The sequence below is a fragment of the Ascaphus truei genome, chromosome 3 (assembly GCF_040206685.1).
Source record: "Ascaphus truei isolate aAscTru1 chromosome 3, aAscTru1.hap1, whole genome shotgun sequence".
NCBI lineage: Eukaryota > Metazoa > Chordata > Amphibia > Anura > Ascaphidae > Ascaphus > Ascaphus truei.
In genome coordinates, this window is record NC_134485.1 from 333269654 (window position 1) to 333288340 (window position 18687).

Sequence of the window (18687 nt, forward strand, 5' to 3'; positions counted from 1 at the left end):
TGTAGTCGAAAATCCTCATTGACTTCAATGAGGATTTTAATCCAAAAACAGCCTGAGCGGCCACATTGGGTAATATAGAATTACCCCTTTTAACCCTTGAGTGCCCCATCACGTACAGTACCTACCACGTCATGAGGTGTGACACTCAAGGGGCCCCATGGCTTAGCATCTACGTCATGGACTTTTTGCTTGTTTTCCAGGGAAGATCCGAGCACTGAAAGCAATCTGACTGGACGAGACTTCTCTTCTACTGTACACGTCATCAGCGACGTCACTCCCTAGGAGTGGCCACATGATTGGATTGTGCCGGAGTGGCTGTGGCACTCTGGTGCCGCGGACCCTCTGGCACTCAAAGGTTAATGTACTTCCATCCGCAACTTGGCCACTAGGTGGTGACTAAATGCCATGCACAAAGATAATGTCATTAACTGTGCTTCGTAAAATACGATATACTGAGCTGGAATAACGTGAAAGGCCTCGCCCTGGTCATGAGTTGTGTGCTATTTTTAACATTTGCTTCATAATACCAGCATATTGTTTTTTAATTGGCCAAATCTGAAGATGAGACTTGTAGTGTCTTAAAAGCTCCTATACAGACGCATTTACAGTTAAACTATTTTCTGCACGACACAGTAGGTGCTAGGCAGGGAATATGTCATTTACGCTGATTTTCCTTGAAGGTTACTAAGATTCAGCATTTTTTTTATAAGCGCACAGATATTAATTTCAATCCTGTTTCTCTCAGAAGGAATCCACAATCAGCATGTTATCAGGATGGTTAAAGCCGTTCAAAAAGTGAAAGTATGTATATTTCAGACCATGGAAGCGTCAGTGCTCGCCAGTGTGACTGCTACTTTAACTCTCCAACTGCGGGATTGGCCAGTGATACGATGCATGGCTATGCTTTGCTGGTCCCACACACTGTGCAGGGGCTAACCCACCAAGCAGGATATGAATCATCAAACTAAGCTGTGTGAAACATAGAAGAATTAAGAGCAACGGGGGTGCAGAAGAAGATCCAAGGTTCAGATTTTAATGTGCTGCCATTTAATGTATGTGCGTATTTATTTCCGTACACATTTTGACTGGGAAATACTAAGACGCACATCTCGACGTGCTGGGGTGTACTCATCTATGACAGCAACCATGGGCTTTTCAGATGCTATATTACCGTGCTACATAACTAGGGTTGCCAGGTGTCCAGTATTATTGAACCAGACTTTCCTGTATTTGGACACTCTGTCCAGTAAAAAATGAGAGTTAATACTGGTATTACCTCTCTGAACATGTATGTGTATACTGGTATTACCTCTCTGAACATGTATGTGTATACCGGTATTACCTCTCTGAACATGTATGTGTATACCAGTATTACCTCTCTGAACATGTATGTGTATACCGGTATTACCTCTCTGGACATAGTGACCTGACCGGCTTGGGGGGCTACGGGATTTCCCCGACCAGGGAGAGTGTAGGGCTGTTCCTAGGGGCCTGTGCAGCTTCCACCATTCTGATTGGCTGCATTACCCAGCAGCAGCCAATTAGGAGAAGGTGGCAGGAGCCTGGGGGTGAGGCCAAGGAGAGGAGGAAACAGCATGGAGCAGTGAGAGGCGAGTGTGTGTGTCGAGCACTTCACACCAGTCGCCATTGTGTCCAGTATTTTTGGAGAAGCCATCTGGCAACCCTAGCTTTATTATGTGCTATGATTACAATTAGAAGAACGGAATTTTAGTCTCTGCCCCATAGAACAATCTAGGGTAAAAATTGCACATTCGGAATGGAAACAAAAAGTTCTTCAAATGACGAATTTGTCAAAACTCTAAACTGGCCAGCGGTAGCTCTGGGTAGAATTCTACCCTGCGTGCACGACACTTGTGCATACAGTAAGCTGATATTAATAAGATTGTTGAATGCTGAGATGTGCTCGTAATGCTGACACAGAGAAAGGCTTGTGTTAAGAAAAAGGGAGAGGTCAGAGAATTGTGTGGCATATCGCAATCTCATTCTCTGCATTGCTGGCATATTCAGCAGTGACATACTTACAAACTGGGTCAGTAAAGTAGAATAAGATTCGAGTCATTATTAGATCTTCTTTCCAGGAGATAACACATGACACATTATAGTACGTTCAAGTATAGATTATATTAGCTGCAAAGGAGTTTAAGCCATGGTTGGTGTTAACTGTTCCTGATTTTTTTTCCAGGACTTCTGAATATTTAGATCATTCTTCCAGGATCATTTTCCTGTATTCTTTTGCATGTTACTGAAAAAAAAAAGCACAGGCGTCAATAAAGAAAAGCTACGGTCATGGGCCCCGATTCACTAAGTGGGGTTACGCTTTAGTATGCCTAAACTCTAGAGATGTGAAACGTTTTCAACCAAGTTCGCAATCCATGTGACATTTGCTCCTTTTTAGCCAAATAAAAATTCACACAGTTTTAAACGTTTGCAGGCAGTTTGCCCAGTAAAAGACAAAGTCAATCCCATAGCCAGAAATATGGATTTCTGCGAGAGAGAGGAAGTCCTATTTCAGGGTCAAAATGTTGTTTACATATCCATTTGCTGGTGAATGTTTTTTTATTTTTTTTCAACTTCAAATTTTATTGAGTTTTTTCCATAAGGCATTACAGACAATGATACATTTTTTTTTGCCTGAGTTCTCTTCAGTAAATGCCCGAGCCATGCATCATGACACAGAAACACACAAAAATGACATCACGGGTAGCGAGGAGGTAAGGAGCGGGGGGATAGGCGGGGAGGGTGGAAGGAGACGAGCTGCCAAGTTGTTGATTCTATGTCCCTTTAAGGACTTTAAAGACTTTCTTGCCAACTTCCATCTGGCAGTTCCTTGGCGTGTCTCAAAATTTGAATACCTACTGTCTAACCCTGCGGGGTAACCAAATTACCCATCACTTCGTGATGTTTAGACAAAACATTTCGATTGATTCCTAAAACCTGTGCCGATAATCAAAGGAGAACGCACCTTATCCTATCAGAGCCAAACAGTGGCATTGCTCACCCCTTGGATGTTCGTCTGTGTCAACCATGGCAGCCAGACCTTTTGGAAATTTAAGCCAGTGTCGTTAACTAAACTTGTCAACTTCTCCATCTGGCAGACCAACCAAATTCTGTTCCTAATCTTATTAATAGATGGAATTGTGTTTTGCTTCCACAATGCTGCGATCTCGCACCTTGTGGCTGTTGCAAAACGTGCAACTCATTTATTTTCCGCTCTAGCTAATTCTTGCGCTGGTTTGTTTAGCAAGAATAACCAGGAGTCCAACTGAATTTCGAGGTCCAAAATCCTCTGAAGCCAATTCCTGATTTGCTCCCACAAAAGGGTTATTGGAGCACAAGACCACAGCATGTGCAACAAATCTGCCGGCTCTCCACATTGCTTAGGACACAAGGGGGAGTAACCCGGGACAAATTTAGACACTTTTACCGGGGTGAGGGAAATACCTCATATTCATTCTCCTTCAATGTTGTGCATAGGGAACTCTGATGCTGCATTGAATATCTCAGTCCAGTCATCGTCCCCTAAGGTCGCGTCCAAATCCGACTCCCATTGGGCCATGAAATGTAATTTCTGTGAATAGTCTTTACCTGAACTGATCACTTCTCTGTACATTCTAGATGTTAGTCCCTGTGTGTCATTTCCCAATACACAGTGCGTTTTGAAATTCATCAGCTGTGGACGTGCTATGTGTTTGGTATAAAATGCCTGGATTTGGAGGTACCTAAACAATTCTGTGTTAGGGATGTCTTTTTCTGACCTAAACTTTTCAAATGTCCTAATGGTGATTCTACCCTCCAAATCCTTCAATCTCCCAAACCCCTGTTGTCTCCATACTCTAAAATTCTTACCATCTAGCCCCGGAGCAAAGTCTGTGTTGCCATAAAGAGGGGTCATCAGAGAATTCCTAGAAGTCAGCGAGCACTTAAATTTAGAGGCCTCCCAGATTGCGAGTGAATTGAGCATTGAGGACAGCGGTTTGTTTAATGCTTTAAGCCTAGATTTGGGGTACCAGATTTGGTTGCGCAGATCCAATGGGGCGCATAGTTCGCTTTCTAAAGCTACCCATCTTCGCAGGCACGGATCTATGTGCCACTGTATAATTTGACATAATTGAGCCGCTTTGTAATATGAAAGCAAGCACGGCACCGCTAACCCACCATCCGTTTTAGGACTTTGAACGATTTTCGCTTTAATGCGTGGTTTCTTATTTTTCCATATACATTTTGCTATCTGAGATTGCAAGGACAAAATGTCCGCTTTGACTACAGGGATCAGAAGAGTCTGAAACAAATATAGAATTCGAGACAGAAGGTTCCTTTTGACGCTGTAAATTCTTCCAATTCAAGAGATTCCGTACGAGGACCACTCCTCAGATCTACTCTCAAGGACTGCAAGAGGTTTGGATAATTTGCCTTATATAGTGATTTAACATTTTTTGTGATGTTAACACCTAGATATTGGATAGCCTTGGGCTGCCAATTGAAATTAAAGTTAATCTCTATTAATTTTTCCAATTCTTTTGGAATATTTATACTTACGGTCTCAGATTTGGATTGGTTAATTTTAACTCCCGATATCCTATTGCTGGTGAATTTTAATTGAACTTTGACAAGTTCCAGGTACATTTTCAGAACTTTTTTTTGTGAATTTTAGAGTTTTTAGAGCAGTTTGAGCCAAGCGGTGGGGAAGTGAATCTTGCCAAGTCCACACATCTCTACGTTGAACTCCCATTCATATGAAACTGGGCCATTGTGAGAAAGATCGTAGGAGACGAGACATAAGAACAGGGACAAATAGCAGTGATTAAATATATGCACTGCAATAGTCTATCCCAGGCAGGGACTTGGTGCAGGAACATGCGCAGGGCCTTGGCTCTTAGCTTCTCCGGCAGCATCATCTAGAGCAGGCCTGCACAACTCATAAAGCGAGAAGGGCCGAACTGCTCCAAGGAAAAAAAATTCGGCCGCACGGGTAAAATCATCATCGTCGTAATCATCGTCATCATCATCATCTCTCCTCCAGCACCTCTCATCATCATCATCATCATCCTCATATATCTCCCCCAGCACCCCTCATCATCATCCTCATATCTCCCCCAGAACCCCTAACTATCAACCTTTGCGATACTCCCCATCTATCTCTCATACCCCCATCTCCCCCCCTCACCCACACACATAATACTCCCCCTCCACATCAAACACAGAATACCCCCATGCACACCACACACATCCCACCCCCCTGCACCTCACATCCTTCTCCCCCCCCTGCACCTCACATCACTCTCCCCCCCTGCACCTCACATCACTCTCCCCCCCTGCACCTCACATCACTCTCCCCCCCTGCACCTCACATCATTCTCCCCCCTTGCACCTCCAATCACCCCCCCTGCACCTCCAATCACTCCCCCCTGCATCTCCAATCACCCCCCTGCACCTCCAATCACCCCCTGCACCTCCAATCACCCCTTCACCTCACCCCCTGCACCTCACATCACCCCTCCTGCACATCACCTCCCCTGCACATCACCCCCCTTCACCTCACCCCCCCTTCACCTCACCCCCCTTCACCTCACCCCCTTGCACCTCACCTCACCCCCCTGCACCTCACCTCACCCCCCTGCACATATCCACGTTGGGAGCAGGGGGGGGGGAGCGGCCACAGAAGAGCTCAGCTGGCTGTGACTTCCCCCTCCGTCCCATGTTGCGAGGGGGGGGGGGGGAGCGGGCCCTGCTCATGCGCGCCGGGACTGCGGGGAATCGCCGCCATTTTTTTTTTAAAACTTTTTTTTTTAACTTTTTTAAATTTATTTATTAAACTGGCGCCCGGCCAGACTCATCGTGGGCCGCACAGAGAAGCCAGGCGGGCCACATGCGGCCGCAGGCCGTATGTTGTGCAGGCCTGATCTAGAGGCATCTCCTCCTCCTGGCATCTCCCCCTGCATAGTTCAGTCATCATGGCAACGCAACGTCAAATGGTGTCACGTGGCCATGACAATGGGATGTCACGTGACATCACGGCACCATGAGGCATCAGTGTCATGGCAACGTGATGCTGCATGGCGTCGCGCCTTTACGTGACGTCCTGTCATGGCGACACCATTTGAAGTCATGTTGCCATGATGACTGAACTATGCAGGGGGAGATGCCGGGAGGAGGAGATGCCTCCAGATGATGCCACAGAGAAGGTAACAGAGTTACAGAGACCCCATGCTCTCCCCCCAACAATCAGTTTAATTTTCGTTGTGGGGGGGAACGCGAGGCTTCTGTAGCCACGGGGCACCGATGGCACCGCCATCAAGTCGGCCCTGGGTTCCAGGGACAGCCAACTGCAGTTGTCAAGGGCTACCAACAGGTCAGATTTAAGGCTATCCCTGCTTCAGCACAGGTGACTGAATCAGTGGCTCAGTCAGAATGACTTCCTCAGAAATAGGGAGAGATGGCCAGTATGGGTATAATACAAATTACAGCTGCCATAAGTCATCTCACAGACTATAATAAAGCAAGTAGGAGTCATAATACGTGGTCTGATTCATACCACTATTTAGTAACTTTTCCCCAGTCTTTCCTGTTTGCATCTAAATATCAGTCTATTTTCTCATACTCCCTCCACTTTCTTCTCCCCCTGCACCAGCACTCAGCTCTCTGTACAGTATATCACTGTTACAGTATGTGTTGCTACATCCCAGTTCCAGCATTCTTTTAAGGATGCCTCCTGTTTAACACTAATACATTAACCCTGCAGCACACTGTAGAGTGCAGTGAAAATAATATGCATCCATTTGTGTTTATATCGGTTTCCTCTGGTTTGCATCTGTCAAACCACCAGCTCTGGACTCTTGGTTAATCTACACTGCCGAAGAAACAAGTGTATGAAAGATGTGTCACATTTCACAGATCACTAATTACAGTACTTGAGGGGTTATCATATAATTAGAGGTGAGAACGTTTTGCCCAAGTTTGCGGAAAAAGCAAAATTCCCCGGTTTTTTTTCGCTTAAAAAAAAAGTGGACACTGCCTAAGGTTAGCAAGCAGTGCCCGAGAGACACATCCTAAATAATGGAAGTCTAGGCTCTTTGGGCTATATATCAAAATAAGCAATGTTCATGCTGTTAAAATACAAAATACACATTTTTTTCGGAAATAAATCTGTTTCTTTAAGAAAGAAGTAGACTTGTAAGTGGGGATACGTTTTAGTGCTAAAAACAAAAAACCTCGTAGTACTCGTTACCTCCTAGTCCTATTGCACGTTGCCCACTGAGTAAAGAGGTTAACCAAGAAAATGTACCGTATATACCCATTTGTAATTAGGTGTTAAAGAAATCAGTGAAGAAGTGAACAATACAGAAATGGTCCGCAGTTCTTTATATCAGTATCAGTACAAAAGCACGAACAGAGAAACCCAGTGTTATTTGTTTCCAGAGATGAAGAGGTAAATAAGACATCTATTCAGCAGCAAAGAGATGCTATGTAGATCTGTTCTGGCCATGAAAGGGTTCATTATTAGTAGGGTATTATATCGTTTTGTAGTGGGCAATGCATTCATGAAATAATATTAGGCATGTTGGCTGGTCCAAAACTCTGCAGGTTTTCCTCACGGAAAAGGTTTGCAAGAACAAACTTCTGTAGCAACTAAATGATTAACAAAGCAATGCGGTCCCTGCTGGCAGTGAGAGGGTTAACGCTGCGCTGCCTATTTTGGCTCGCAGGCTATGGTAGGGTCTTGAATCACTTCAGGACGGCCCATCCACATGTGCGTGTCTGTGACATCACAGAGGGAGTTGTGGGGTACTCCTCAGCATATGTGTGTGTGTGTGTGTGTGTCAGAGACAGAAAGAGAAAGCTAACTTCATTTCAGTACTCCACATAGCACAGTTTGGCTGTCAGTGTCACTGGTCCCACACCCAGCACCATGGCCGAGGATTTCAAAGAGAAGCGCAGAAAGCAGGCACAACCAAAGAGGAATCACGGTGAGCCCGCACACTTTTATGTACCACTCATGAGAACCAAGTGGTCTGAGCCTTCTGCTACCCTGGTCTATCTACTAGTGCACCGATTAACCGAATTATTCTATGTCAGTGGTTCAAAGAGATTATTCTTATTCACTAGATGACTTATGGTATATAAATTAACTCCTTTTAGGGCTTTTTTAGCGATGATGGGCAGGGGTGGTTTTAGGCTTTGCGGGTTCGCACCGAGGTAATAGTTTGGCAGGGGTTCTATCCCCAATGTTTTCCAGCTTTTTGTAGCAAGGATTTTCAGGATATCCCTGCTGGTGGCTCAATCAGTCCCTGCTTCAGCACAGGTGGCACAATCAGTCCCTGCATCCGCACAGGTGCCTTTGCTGAAGCTGGGACATCCTGGAAACCTGACCTGTTTTGGGCTTGAGGACTGGAGTTGAGCTGTCAGCAAACCATTATGCTCATTAATGACGGCGTTAACCAGAGGAAAGTTTCTTAGCCAGGGTTATCAGAATACTGGTCTGTAAGGGACACAGCTGAATTGGAGTCTTTTGCTGCCTAACTTTAAGTAAATGGGTTTATACTTTGTCTAAACGTTTGCGTTACCCCCTGTCATTTCCACATCAAATTACTGCATTTGTAACTGCAAGAACACTGATTTTCATAGTTTGCCTGCCCACTAATTTCACTATTTGGATGATAGAACGACATGGGAGCTGTAAAACTACGGTCGCAATTTAGAAACAATAAATTAGATATTTCGGGAATAATTGAGGCATTTGAGCTAATGGGGTAATTCTAAATTGTCCAAAGTGACCGTTTGGGCCACCGTCGGACAAAAATCACTATTGACTTCAATGGGGATTTTTTGGCCGAAAATGGTCCGATCAGCCGCTTTGGGCAACATACTTTAATATAGAGCCCTAAATACTCGAAACAATGACAGGATTTAGATAAGCACTGACACAGAGCATTTAACTCCTTTGTGATTGTTCTGTCATTATACGACTTCTAGCAAGAAATAAAACAGTAGAATGCGGAATATTTAAAAGTGTTCTGCGTTTATACCTAAAAAGCTTTGTGTTCATCCAATAAAAAGGTATTCTGGAAAACCAGTTCGTACAGTATGTGCAGTATTGATTATGCAGTGCCACTGTAACAAGTGCAGTGGATGGAGCAGTTAAGTACAGTATCAGCTGGATCCTTTGCAATTGAGATACAACAGGAAAGCGTTATCCATGGAAGCAATTTAGCATCTGGCAGGGCAGGAGGGGAAGGCTAGTGAGAAGATATGTGCTGTCACTTACCTCCTGGCAGCCACAACAGGAGTTTAAGTCTATGATCAACTCTCCCTGAAAATCCTGGCTGTCCCACAGCCTCATGTGCACCCAAGCCAAGAATAGGAAGCGGCACACAGGCACCGATAGAGAAAAGGGACAGTCACGCTGACAAGGAGCATGAGGGACACTGTTAGAGAGGATGTGCAGTGTTCTAATGTGGAGATTAAAGTTAACGCCTTCAGTGCCCTGCAGACAGGGTATAATGTTCAGGCTTTAATTCAAGCTATTTTAGCTGTGCAGTTAAATGTGTCCCATGTTATGCAAAGTTCCCTTTATACAACCAATGGCAAAAGCTAAACAGAAGCAACCAACCCAATGTGATTCTGAAATTACATTTAAGTTGCTGCCACACATATATTGCACTCTCCTCCTGCAACCTCTACTAGCAACCTCTGCTATCACAATGTTTGTATGGTCTCCGTCAGAGATGGGTGAATTCTTCGCCAACATTATAGTTTTCTGTGAAAGTGGCACTTTTTTTTTTTTTTAACATTTCCAAATATTCATGAATCAATTGTTTTTTTTATTTTTTTATTATTATTTTATTAATGCCAACAGTTGTTTTTTTTCTTCCAAAAATGGAATAGTAAAATATGAAAATGATCGGAAATTCACCAGTTCGCACGGAGAACTTGTGCTTGTCAAATATCTGCATCATGTTCGCGGCTTTTACATTTTTTTCCCCGCACAAAATAATAGAATAAAAACCGCAAACTGAATTTCGACAGATTCGTTCATCTCTAGCCTTTGGTATAGCTCTGTACACACTGCGCAATTTTGGAACATTTCAGAATCTGCACCTACCCCTTCTCCCTGTAAAAATCCCCTTTCCTGCATTCCGAGCCCTGACACACCTTCCTATAAAAGCAGAAAAACCCTCTGAGTAATCATTATTTTTTAAATGGGCTGGTAACTATACCTTTGGGGTTAGAAATTGGAAGTCACCGCTACCTGCATAATTGTGTGTATATATATATATATATATTTTTTTTTTAAACTTTGATAGTGCCAGCCAGGTACTCAGCGCTGTATAATTGTTACAACAATACACGAAGAATACATGAAATATAGATGGGATATTACATCCAACATAAATGTAACATTGGCAGTTCCTGCCTCAGAGACCTTACACTAAAAGCAGCATATTGGGAGACTAACAGAAACAGTTGGAGTAAATTGTAGTGCACTAGTTACATAGTTACATAGTAGATGAGGTTGAAAAAAGACATACGTCCATCAAGTTCAACCTAGTTAATTGATGTAGATGAATCGGATTGTGTAATGGTAAGACATTGTGCATTTCAAGCCCCCAATGCACTGAAGGAGTTAAGGGAGGAATTAAGATAGCAGGCTGTGAGAAAGTTTCCACTGTGTGGTCAATTTAATGTCAGTATCTCAGCGTCTACCTCTCAACATCCCCTTGCATACAGTACTTCTATACTCCCCCTCATTGCAAAATGTCCCCTAACTCCTGTGACTAATTAGGCCCACTACACCCTCCTATTTGCTCACATATTAGGGTCTACCTTCAAATAATTCCATCCATCCCCCTCCTAATCATTTAGCGCGCCATGCACATACATAAAATAGTGGTGCCAATAACAAACGTCAGCAAAAATGCTCGCAAGCTTTGCAAATAAAGGCACTAATGAAATTGATATTGGAGACCCCGTTGTTTAATATAGTCCCACAATACCCTGGCAAACCCATGATTAGGACAATGTATCTAAGTTGCCACCACATTTTTTATTGAGCTTTGATATCATTGTCAGTTCATATGTTTTGAACTGGTGGGCTCCTGGTGGCAGACTTAGGCCGAGCTTATAGTGCCGGCGACGCGACTGGTGACGTCACCCGTTGTCATCGCCGCTAGCAAAAGTTGTAACTCGCTTTACGGCGACGTCGTGGGCGACCAGGTCCTTGATTGGTTCAAATTTGCTTCAAAAATTTGCGCTGCCAGCATCGCTCCCTTCGCGTCGCATCTACTATAAGCGCTTGCGATGGCGACAATGCATTTGTTTTCGAGCGACGTCGCACTGCCGTCGCCATAAGCGCAGCCTTATGTGTGGTTATGCTCGTGGTCAGTGTTTTTTAACCTTTTTTTGGTTAAGGAACCCTATAATTACTTTGTGAAATTCTGCAAAACCCCAACCCTCTCTAATAGCGCGTCTGAGATCCGATGCATTGTAAGGAACCCCAACCCTCTCTAATAGCGCGTCTGAGATCCGATGCATTGTAAGGAACCCCAACCCTCTCTAATAGCGCGTCTGAGATCCGATGCATTGTAAATTCTTCTGTATTTGGTACACTTTTCAAATGACCTCAAAATTGCAGGGAACCCTTTAGGGACGCCGGGGAACCCAAGAATTCCTAGGAACTCCTGCTGAAAAAACACTGTGCTGGGCAACACCTAATTTAAGTTAGTGCAAAAGAAAATGTAAACACCAATATCACCAAAGTTCTTATTATTTAAAACATCTTTGGAACTGCTCGATTTCCGTATCAATCACACAGTTGGATACTGTTGGTGGAATTAAAGTTATTCTCCCTCCCTTAAATTCCGAATAGGCCTTTATTACAGAACGTGCAGTTGAAGCTGTATCTATATATTTGGAACACGTGTTCATTCCAGGACTGTGTACCACTGATGTCCCTGTTACTACAGTAAATGAAAAACCAGCGCAGAAATGCCCTAAAAAAGTAGTTGTACTGAGTCTGATTTAAATTTGAAAAAAATCATGAAGGATTCAACATTGGGGCAAAGATCTATGGACCTTATCTTAACTGAAGAATGGTAACCATGTAAAAATGTAGTGCTACTCAGAGTTAGTGTCACTCTGAACCCCCTAGTAACATCAATCTTCAGCCACTCCAATACAAGGGGGTCCACAAGATGCAAAAATTATTATTAATATTGGTTATTTATAACACGCCAACATATTCCATAGCGCAGTACAATAGGGTTAGAGAACTAAAGACAATAAAATACAGGCATACCCTGCATTAACGTACGCAATGGGACCGGAGCATGTATGTAAAGCGAAAATGTACTTAAAGCGAAGCACTACTTTTTTTCCACTTATCGATGCATGAACTGTACGGCAATCATCATATACGTGCATAACTGATGTAAATAACGCATTTGTAACAGGCTCTAAAGTCTCCCCGCTTGCGCACAGCTTCGGTGCAGGTAGGGAGCTGGTATTGCTGTTCAGGACGTGCTGACAGGCGCATGCGTGAGCTGCCGTTTGCCTATTGGGCGATATGTCCTTACTTGCGAGTGTACTTAAAGTGAGTGTCCTTAAACCGGGGTATGCCTGTAACAAACATTAACATACATCGTTACAGTAGGTAAGGAGGGCTCCTGCAGGAGATGTAGTCATGTTCCCTGACCCCAGGTTCTAATGAATACAAATAAAACAAATGTTCTTTATCCTGCTTCTGTAATAGAAAATAAACAAGGTGCGAGTTATTGTTAAGTTATTGTCAGGTCCTCTTGGTTTTACTTGGTTTGTGGGAGAAGGAGCGGCTCAGTGACCGGCACTGAGGAATCTGGTTCAATTCCCGGTGTCGGCTCCTTGTGATCTTGGGCAAGTCCCTATGCCTCAGGCACCAAAAACAGATTGTAAGCTCCACGGGGCAGGGACCTGTGCCTGCAAAATGTCTCTGTAAAGCTCTACATAAAACTAGCAGCGCTATACAAGAACATGCTATTATTATTATTATTATTATTTACTGCCAAATAGGAGCCTATAGTAATACATAACATCTGATCACTTGGTATGTATTCACGCAAACCTGAACATCCATTTCTGAGTTTTTAACCACTACTTTTGCGAGTGATGATATCTGGGCTCTCATCCCCTGTGCTAGGAAATTAAATGACCCAGTGGTGTCAGACTATGGAATTTGTATTTTTTTCTTTTCTACACTACATCTGTATCTTATACTATATTAGTGAAAGCACTGTATGCCTGTCTGGATGCCCGTGTCCCTAGGGGAAATCTCATTGGTCCCTTGGCCTGCCCGCCCCTGCACACCTCTCATTGGCCTGAGGCGGAGTGACGGGCCAAAGGACACACAGGGACACACACACACACACACACACAGTGACACACACACACGCCCGTCACTCTCCCCCGTCAGCTGGACCGCACCTCAACTTCCACACCCCCCCCCCCCACCCTCCCTCTCCCGGTGCCCGAAATAATTCGACATGGTGGGTCCCTTACCCGGAGTCCCGTTGTCCGGTTGGGCCTGCGCGGTTGATGCCGGCACGGGGGGGGGGGGGAGGGGGCGATCACCGTGCGCTTGCTGGTTGCGAGCCGCCCCCCGTCCTAATCCAAGTGGCGATGCCTGGGGGAGAGTGTGATCTCTAGGAGCCATTGGTGCGGCCGCTTAATCCCCTCCCGCTCGACGGATCGGGGGCGCGCGTTGCCCGCGCACTGCCGCCTCCATCACAGCAGATGTTCGGTGGTGGTTTGGCGCCAGGGACAGTGTGCTCGGCCGGGAGCGCATGTCTCCCGCGCGGCGGTGCTGCCTTCGCCCCCAGTGGTCCGGCTACTGTTGGCTGGCGGTTGGGGTGGGGGCTCCGGCCGTAATCGGGGGGGCGGGTGCGCAGGTTCCCCGCGCGGTGTAGCCTCCAGCACAGCAGGAGGGCTGTGGTGATGTGTTTGGGGTGGGTGGCGCCGGGGGAGAGTATGCTTGCGCTGGGGGGGCCGCGTGTCTCCTGCGCGGCGCCATTTCTTGCCCCTGCACAAATTTGTGAGCCATGAAGTGTGTGCGCGCGCACACCCACCGACTGACGCGCGCGCACACCCACCGACTGACGCGCGTGCACACCCACCGAGTGACGCGCGCGTACACCCACCGACTGACGCACGCGCAAACCCACCGACTGACGAGCGCGCACACCCACCGACTGACGCGCGCGCACACCCACCGAGTGACGCACGCGTACACCCACCGACTGACGCACGCACAAACCCACCGACTGACGCGCGCGCACACCCACCGAGTAATGCGCGCGCGCACCCACCTGGAAAGGGGTCGGGGGACCGGACTGGTAAATGGGGGGGAGGGACCGGACCTGTAAAGGGAGGGGTGCTGGATTGATGGGAACGGGGGACAAACAGACAGGGGGGAGACAGGGGAAGAGAGAGGGGGGGGAGACGGGGGAAGAGAGAGAGAGATGGGGGAGACAGTGAACGAGAGAGAAGGCAGAGGGAGAGGGCAGACAGGGAAAAAGAGAGAGAGGAGAGCAGGAACATTACATCCCGGGCAACGCCGGGTCTCTCAGCTAGTTAAGAATAAATGAACAGACCCAGCCTACAAACCTTTACGGCGTAGTCTATATAGCTCACACTGCTGGGAATGCTTTATTACAGCTCCACCCACCAGGTTCCAAGAACAGAACAGCTTCATCCAGACGTTTCCTAGTTTTATGAAGAAATGTGTCATGAGCTCATTATTACAGTATCTGTTTCCCACCGCTGAGCACTTTTCTCTATCTATCAGTCCACCTATCTATCTGGTTTGAGTTCTTCACTACATTCCTTGCTTGTCACGGTGTCTGTATTATAACTAGGGATCCCACTTTTCAGTCTTTATTTTTTGTTGTCAAATCTGTGTTTATTTTTATGTTTTTTCCCGTGTTTTAATTTTTGTAAAAAACAAAATCAGTGTTTATCAGTGTTAACAATGAAAGCAAAACTTGGCACGCCTTAGAATTTGGTGTTTATCGGTGCACTGTTTTTTTGTTTCCATACTCCCCCTGGGATGTCTTAGTTTCCGACTTGTGGGGACTTATTCCAGTAGCTTCGATAACTAACTCATCGAGCTTCAATGCTCTGATTAAAATGAAATAAAATCCCCCCTGCAATGTTTAAATCTCTTGCGTCTCGCGTCCGGGACATTTAAACGCATGGAAGATACTGACGCTCCATACCGGGGCCTGTAACTCGGAAAGCAGGGGGTCCCCGGACCTGAAATTAATGCGGTTCTGCTCTGGAGAAACCCTGCTACAATACTTTGTGATTAAAATGTAAATAAAAACACTGCGATCGCCTGTAAGAGATGTGCAGGAGATGTGACTCTCTCTGTGCAGCTCTTACAGACTGCAGCCAGATCGCAAAGAGGAGAACTTTGCAAGAGGCTGAGATACCATCGCTGCTGTCCCGTACAGTATTTGCATTTTCCTTTTTCCTACCTCACCATTTGAGATTTGTAGAAATGGTTTCTGATTCCTTCTGAATACCGTGATAAGACAAAGGTCAAACCGTTCGATGGGGTCTTGCCACATCGTTCGAGATGGCAGTGATTTTATCCAAGCTACTAGAACAGGCCCGTGGATGGACTGCCACAAAAGGTTGAATTTGTCATAGGAACTGACGCTTCATTTTAGCTAAAACTGCAAGATAATCAGTTTCTGTTAAAACCGAAAAACAATGGAATCCCCAATTATAATTATCGAACTGTTTTGCTTTTTTGCAAGGTTTATAAAGCTGTAAGCACAAACATAAGAATAATTTGTGGGATCTGGATGAAAAACTGTAATTTCAGCGCAAAAATCACAGTTTATGAGAACAGCCACTTTGAGATAAATAGAAATAAAGAAAGAAACAAATGATATTGTAGGTGTAACTTGTCTTCGAAAGATGCACTCAACCATAATATAAAACGTGTTACTCATTCGTATCCTTTAAAAAAAGAATACATTTTTGGTTTCACTTGGTCTTTTTGACTAATGATGGCAATATAATTACTTTACCTACAGAACTAGGAGGTGGATCCAGGAGTATGGAGAAAAAGGCAAAAAATGGGGCTATGCACAAATACTATGAATTAAAAACAATTTATTGGGTGGGAGACAGCATGGAGGGTGGCATGTGGGTGCCTCTGACGCATTGCGTGAGTGCGTACCCCTTGTAAAGTATGCGGTGTATGCAAGAGTCCGCAACCGGAAGTGACGCGACGCACCTGGCGTGGTGTCGGCGGTAAGGCCGGAAATGGACCCGGCGGTCGATGATCCATCTGATGCTCACAGCGACTCCCTCTGGATGGAGGACCACATAACATGACTCTGTAGATTCCAAAACCAACAAAGAGTCTTATCACAAAAGAGATTACGTAGAGTTTGCAAAAAGTCATCCAGAGCACATTTGGTTGTCATAGAAAAATGACAAGTTTACACATTTGTTTAAAAATACTTGTCTGATTCTTTATTTAAAAAGGTACCAGATACCTACATTTAATGTAGTGAAATTGTCACTGCTATTAGGTAACTTTGGTCATACATGGGACTGTCCATTTAATGACATGAGATTGAGTGCCATATGTCCTAAATCAGTGGTTTCCAACCTTTTTGTTTGGTTAAGGAACCCTAAGTGAAATTCTGAGGAACCCCCAACCAGTGGTGCTAAGCAGTGTAGCATTTTATGGCACCTTGACTTGAATGGGTTGTGTGGTGCCTTACTGTCATGTACCATTTGGTAAATGTGGGGCTACGTCCTAGAATTCTGCAAAGTTCTGTTACCCAGAAGAAAAATACTTGGCAGGCCTTTGCTCAAAAGCAGGATGTATTGAATGTGTCTATGTGTATATGTGTATACTTAATTTAGAACCCAGATTTGTTCATTGAAACCTGATCACAGGTTAAGACACATATTTCCATCTCCTAGAAGTGTAAGCAGGTTTCTGATATTGATGTGTTTGTATTTAAGAAGGAAACCGGATCTTTTGGAAATTGCTTTCCTAATCACTTATGGTCAGGATGTTACCTCATCTCTGGTTGTCCACACGCAGAAAGGGCCATGTACCATACGAATGCCATATTTAAAAAAAAAAAAAAACACGCACATTCCTTTTTTTTGTTTTGTTTTTTTAAGTTTGTCCTGGCCTTGATTTATTAATAAATTGCTCTTAAAGTTCTGTCTACTGCGGGAGTTTTTTGTGGGTAAGTGGGATGCTGGGGGTCTCTACAAAATATACTTACACAATATACAAATTAACACTACAGTATGTTGCTACACTCCTAGCTGTAAGGCTGATATTAGCTATTCGCAGTGGTTGACAAATCACCAAAAAATCTACTCGCCACACAAAAAAATCTACTCGCCACCTAGTACCAAACGTGTGCTGCTTGGGCCAATATTTACTCGCCCGGGGGTTAAATCCACTCGCCCGGGGCGAGCAAATGTATAGGTTTGTCGAACACTGTATATATATATATATATATATATATATATATGTATATATATATATATATATATGTATATATATATGTATATATACAGTGCTTGACAAATCACCCAAAAATCTACTCGCCGAACCAAAAAATCTACTCGCCACCTAGTCCCGCCCCAACCCCGCCTCTAGTCCCGCCCCCAACCCCACATCTAATCCCGCCCCGCATTTAAAAAAACCCATAAATGAAATAAATTTAATAAATTTCTAGTAAGAACATTCGTTTTTGACATAAGTTTATTTATTGTATTACATTATACTACAATTAGTCCTTGTTTTGTGTGTGTGTATGTGTGTGTGTGTGTGTATAAATGTCGAATCTAGAAAAAAAAGCCAGATGTGAATGACTAGTTTCCTGCACCCCTTAACTAGTGCCTGGATGCCCCCGCTTCAGAATGTTTAAAGCAGCAATCCCACCTGGGATCTTACCTGATCCGCAGACCCTCAATGTCCAGGTACCTCATTCCCACAATGTTATACATTGGAGGGGATGTGTTCCCTACCTGTCTTCTGGGTTACGGGGGATTCCAATGTCTTCTGTGTGAAGCTTGAGTCAGATCTGGAAGAAAGCAGTATAGGTTATTTTGGTGTAGTATAGGGCAGTTAAGATATACAGGGTAAATAAAATATCCAGATCCAGATTGTGAGACAGAGAGAGGGTGAGACAGAGAGAGGGTGAGACAGAAAGAGGGCGAGACAGAGAGAGGGCGAGACAGAGAGAGGGCGAGACAGAGAGAGGGCGAGACAGAGAGAGGGTGAGACAGAGAGAGAGGGTGAGAGAGAGACGGAGAGAGGGTGAGAGAGAGACGGAGAGACGGTGAGAGAGAGACGGAGAGAGGGTGAGAGAGAGACGGAGAGAGGGTGAGAGAGAGACGGAGAGACGGTGAGAGAGAGACGGAGAGAGGGTGAGAGAGAGACGGAGAGAGGGTGAGAGAGAGACGAGAGAGGGTGAGAGAGAGATGGAGAGAGGGTGAGAGAGGACGGAGAGAGGGTGAGAGAGAGACTGAGAGAGGGTGAGAGAGAGACCGAGAGAGGGTGAGAGAGAGACGGAGAGAGGGTGAGAGGGAGAGAGAGAGGGAGAGAGGGTGAGAGACGGAGAGAGGGTGACTGTGGGGGGATGGGGTGAC

At 45.0% G+C, this 18687-nt stretch overlaps 1 protein-coding gene across 1 annotated transcript in view; it reads left to right on the plus strand.

The window, feature by feature from the left end:
- Nucleotides 1-7804: 7804 nt before the first annotated feature.
- Nucleotides 7805-18687, plus strand: part of LOC142489918 (uncharacterized) — a 104127-nt gene continuing 93244 nt past the window's right edge. The window contains exon 1 of the mRNA XM_075591527.1: nucleotides 7805-7985. Within this exon, the coding sequence (XP_075447642.1) occupies nucleotides 7928-7985 (58 nt within the window). The 5' untranslated portion in view covers nucleotides 7805-7927. The remainder of the gene's footprint in view (nucleotides 7986-18687) is intronic.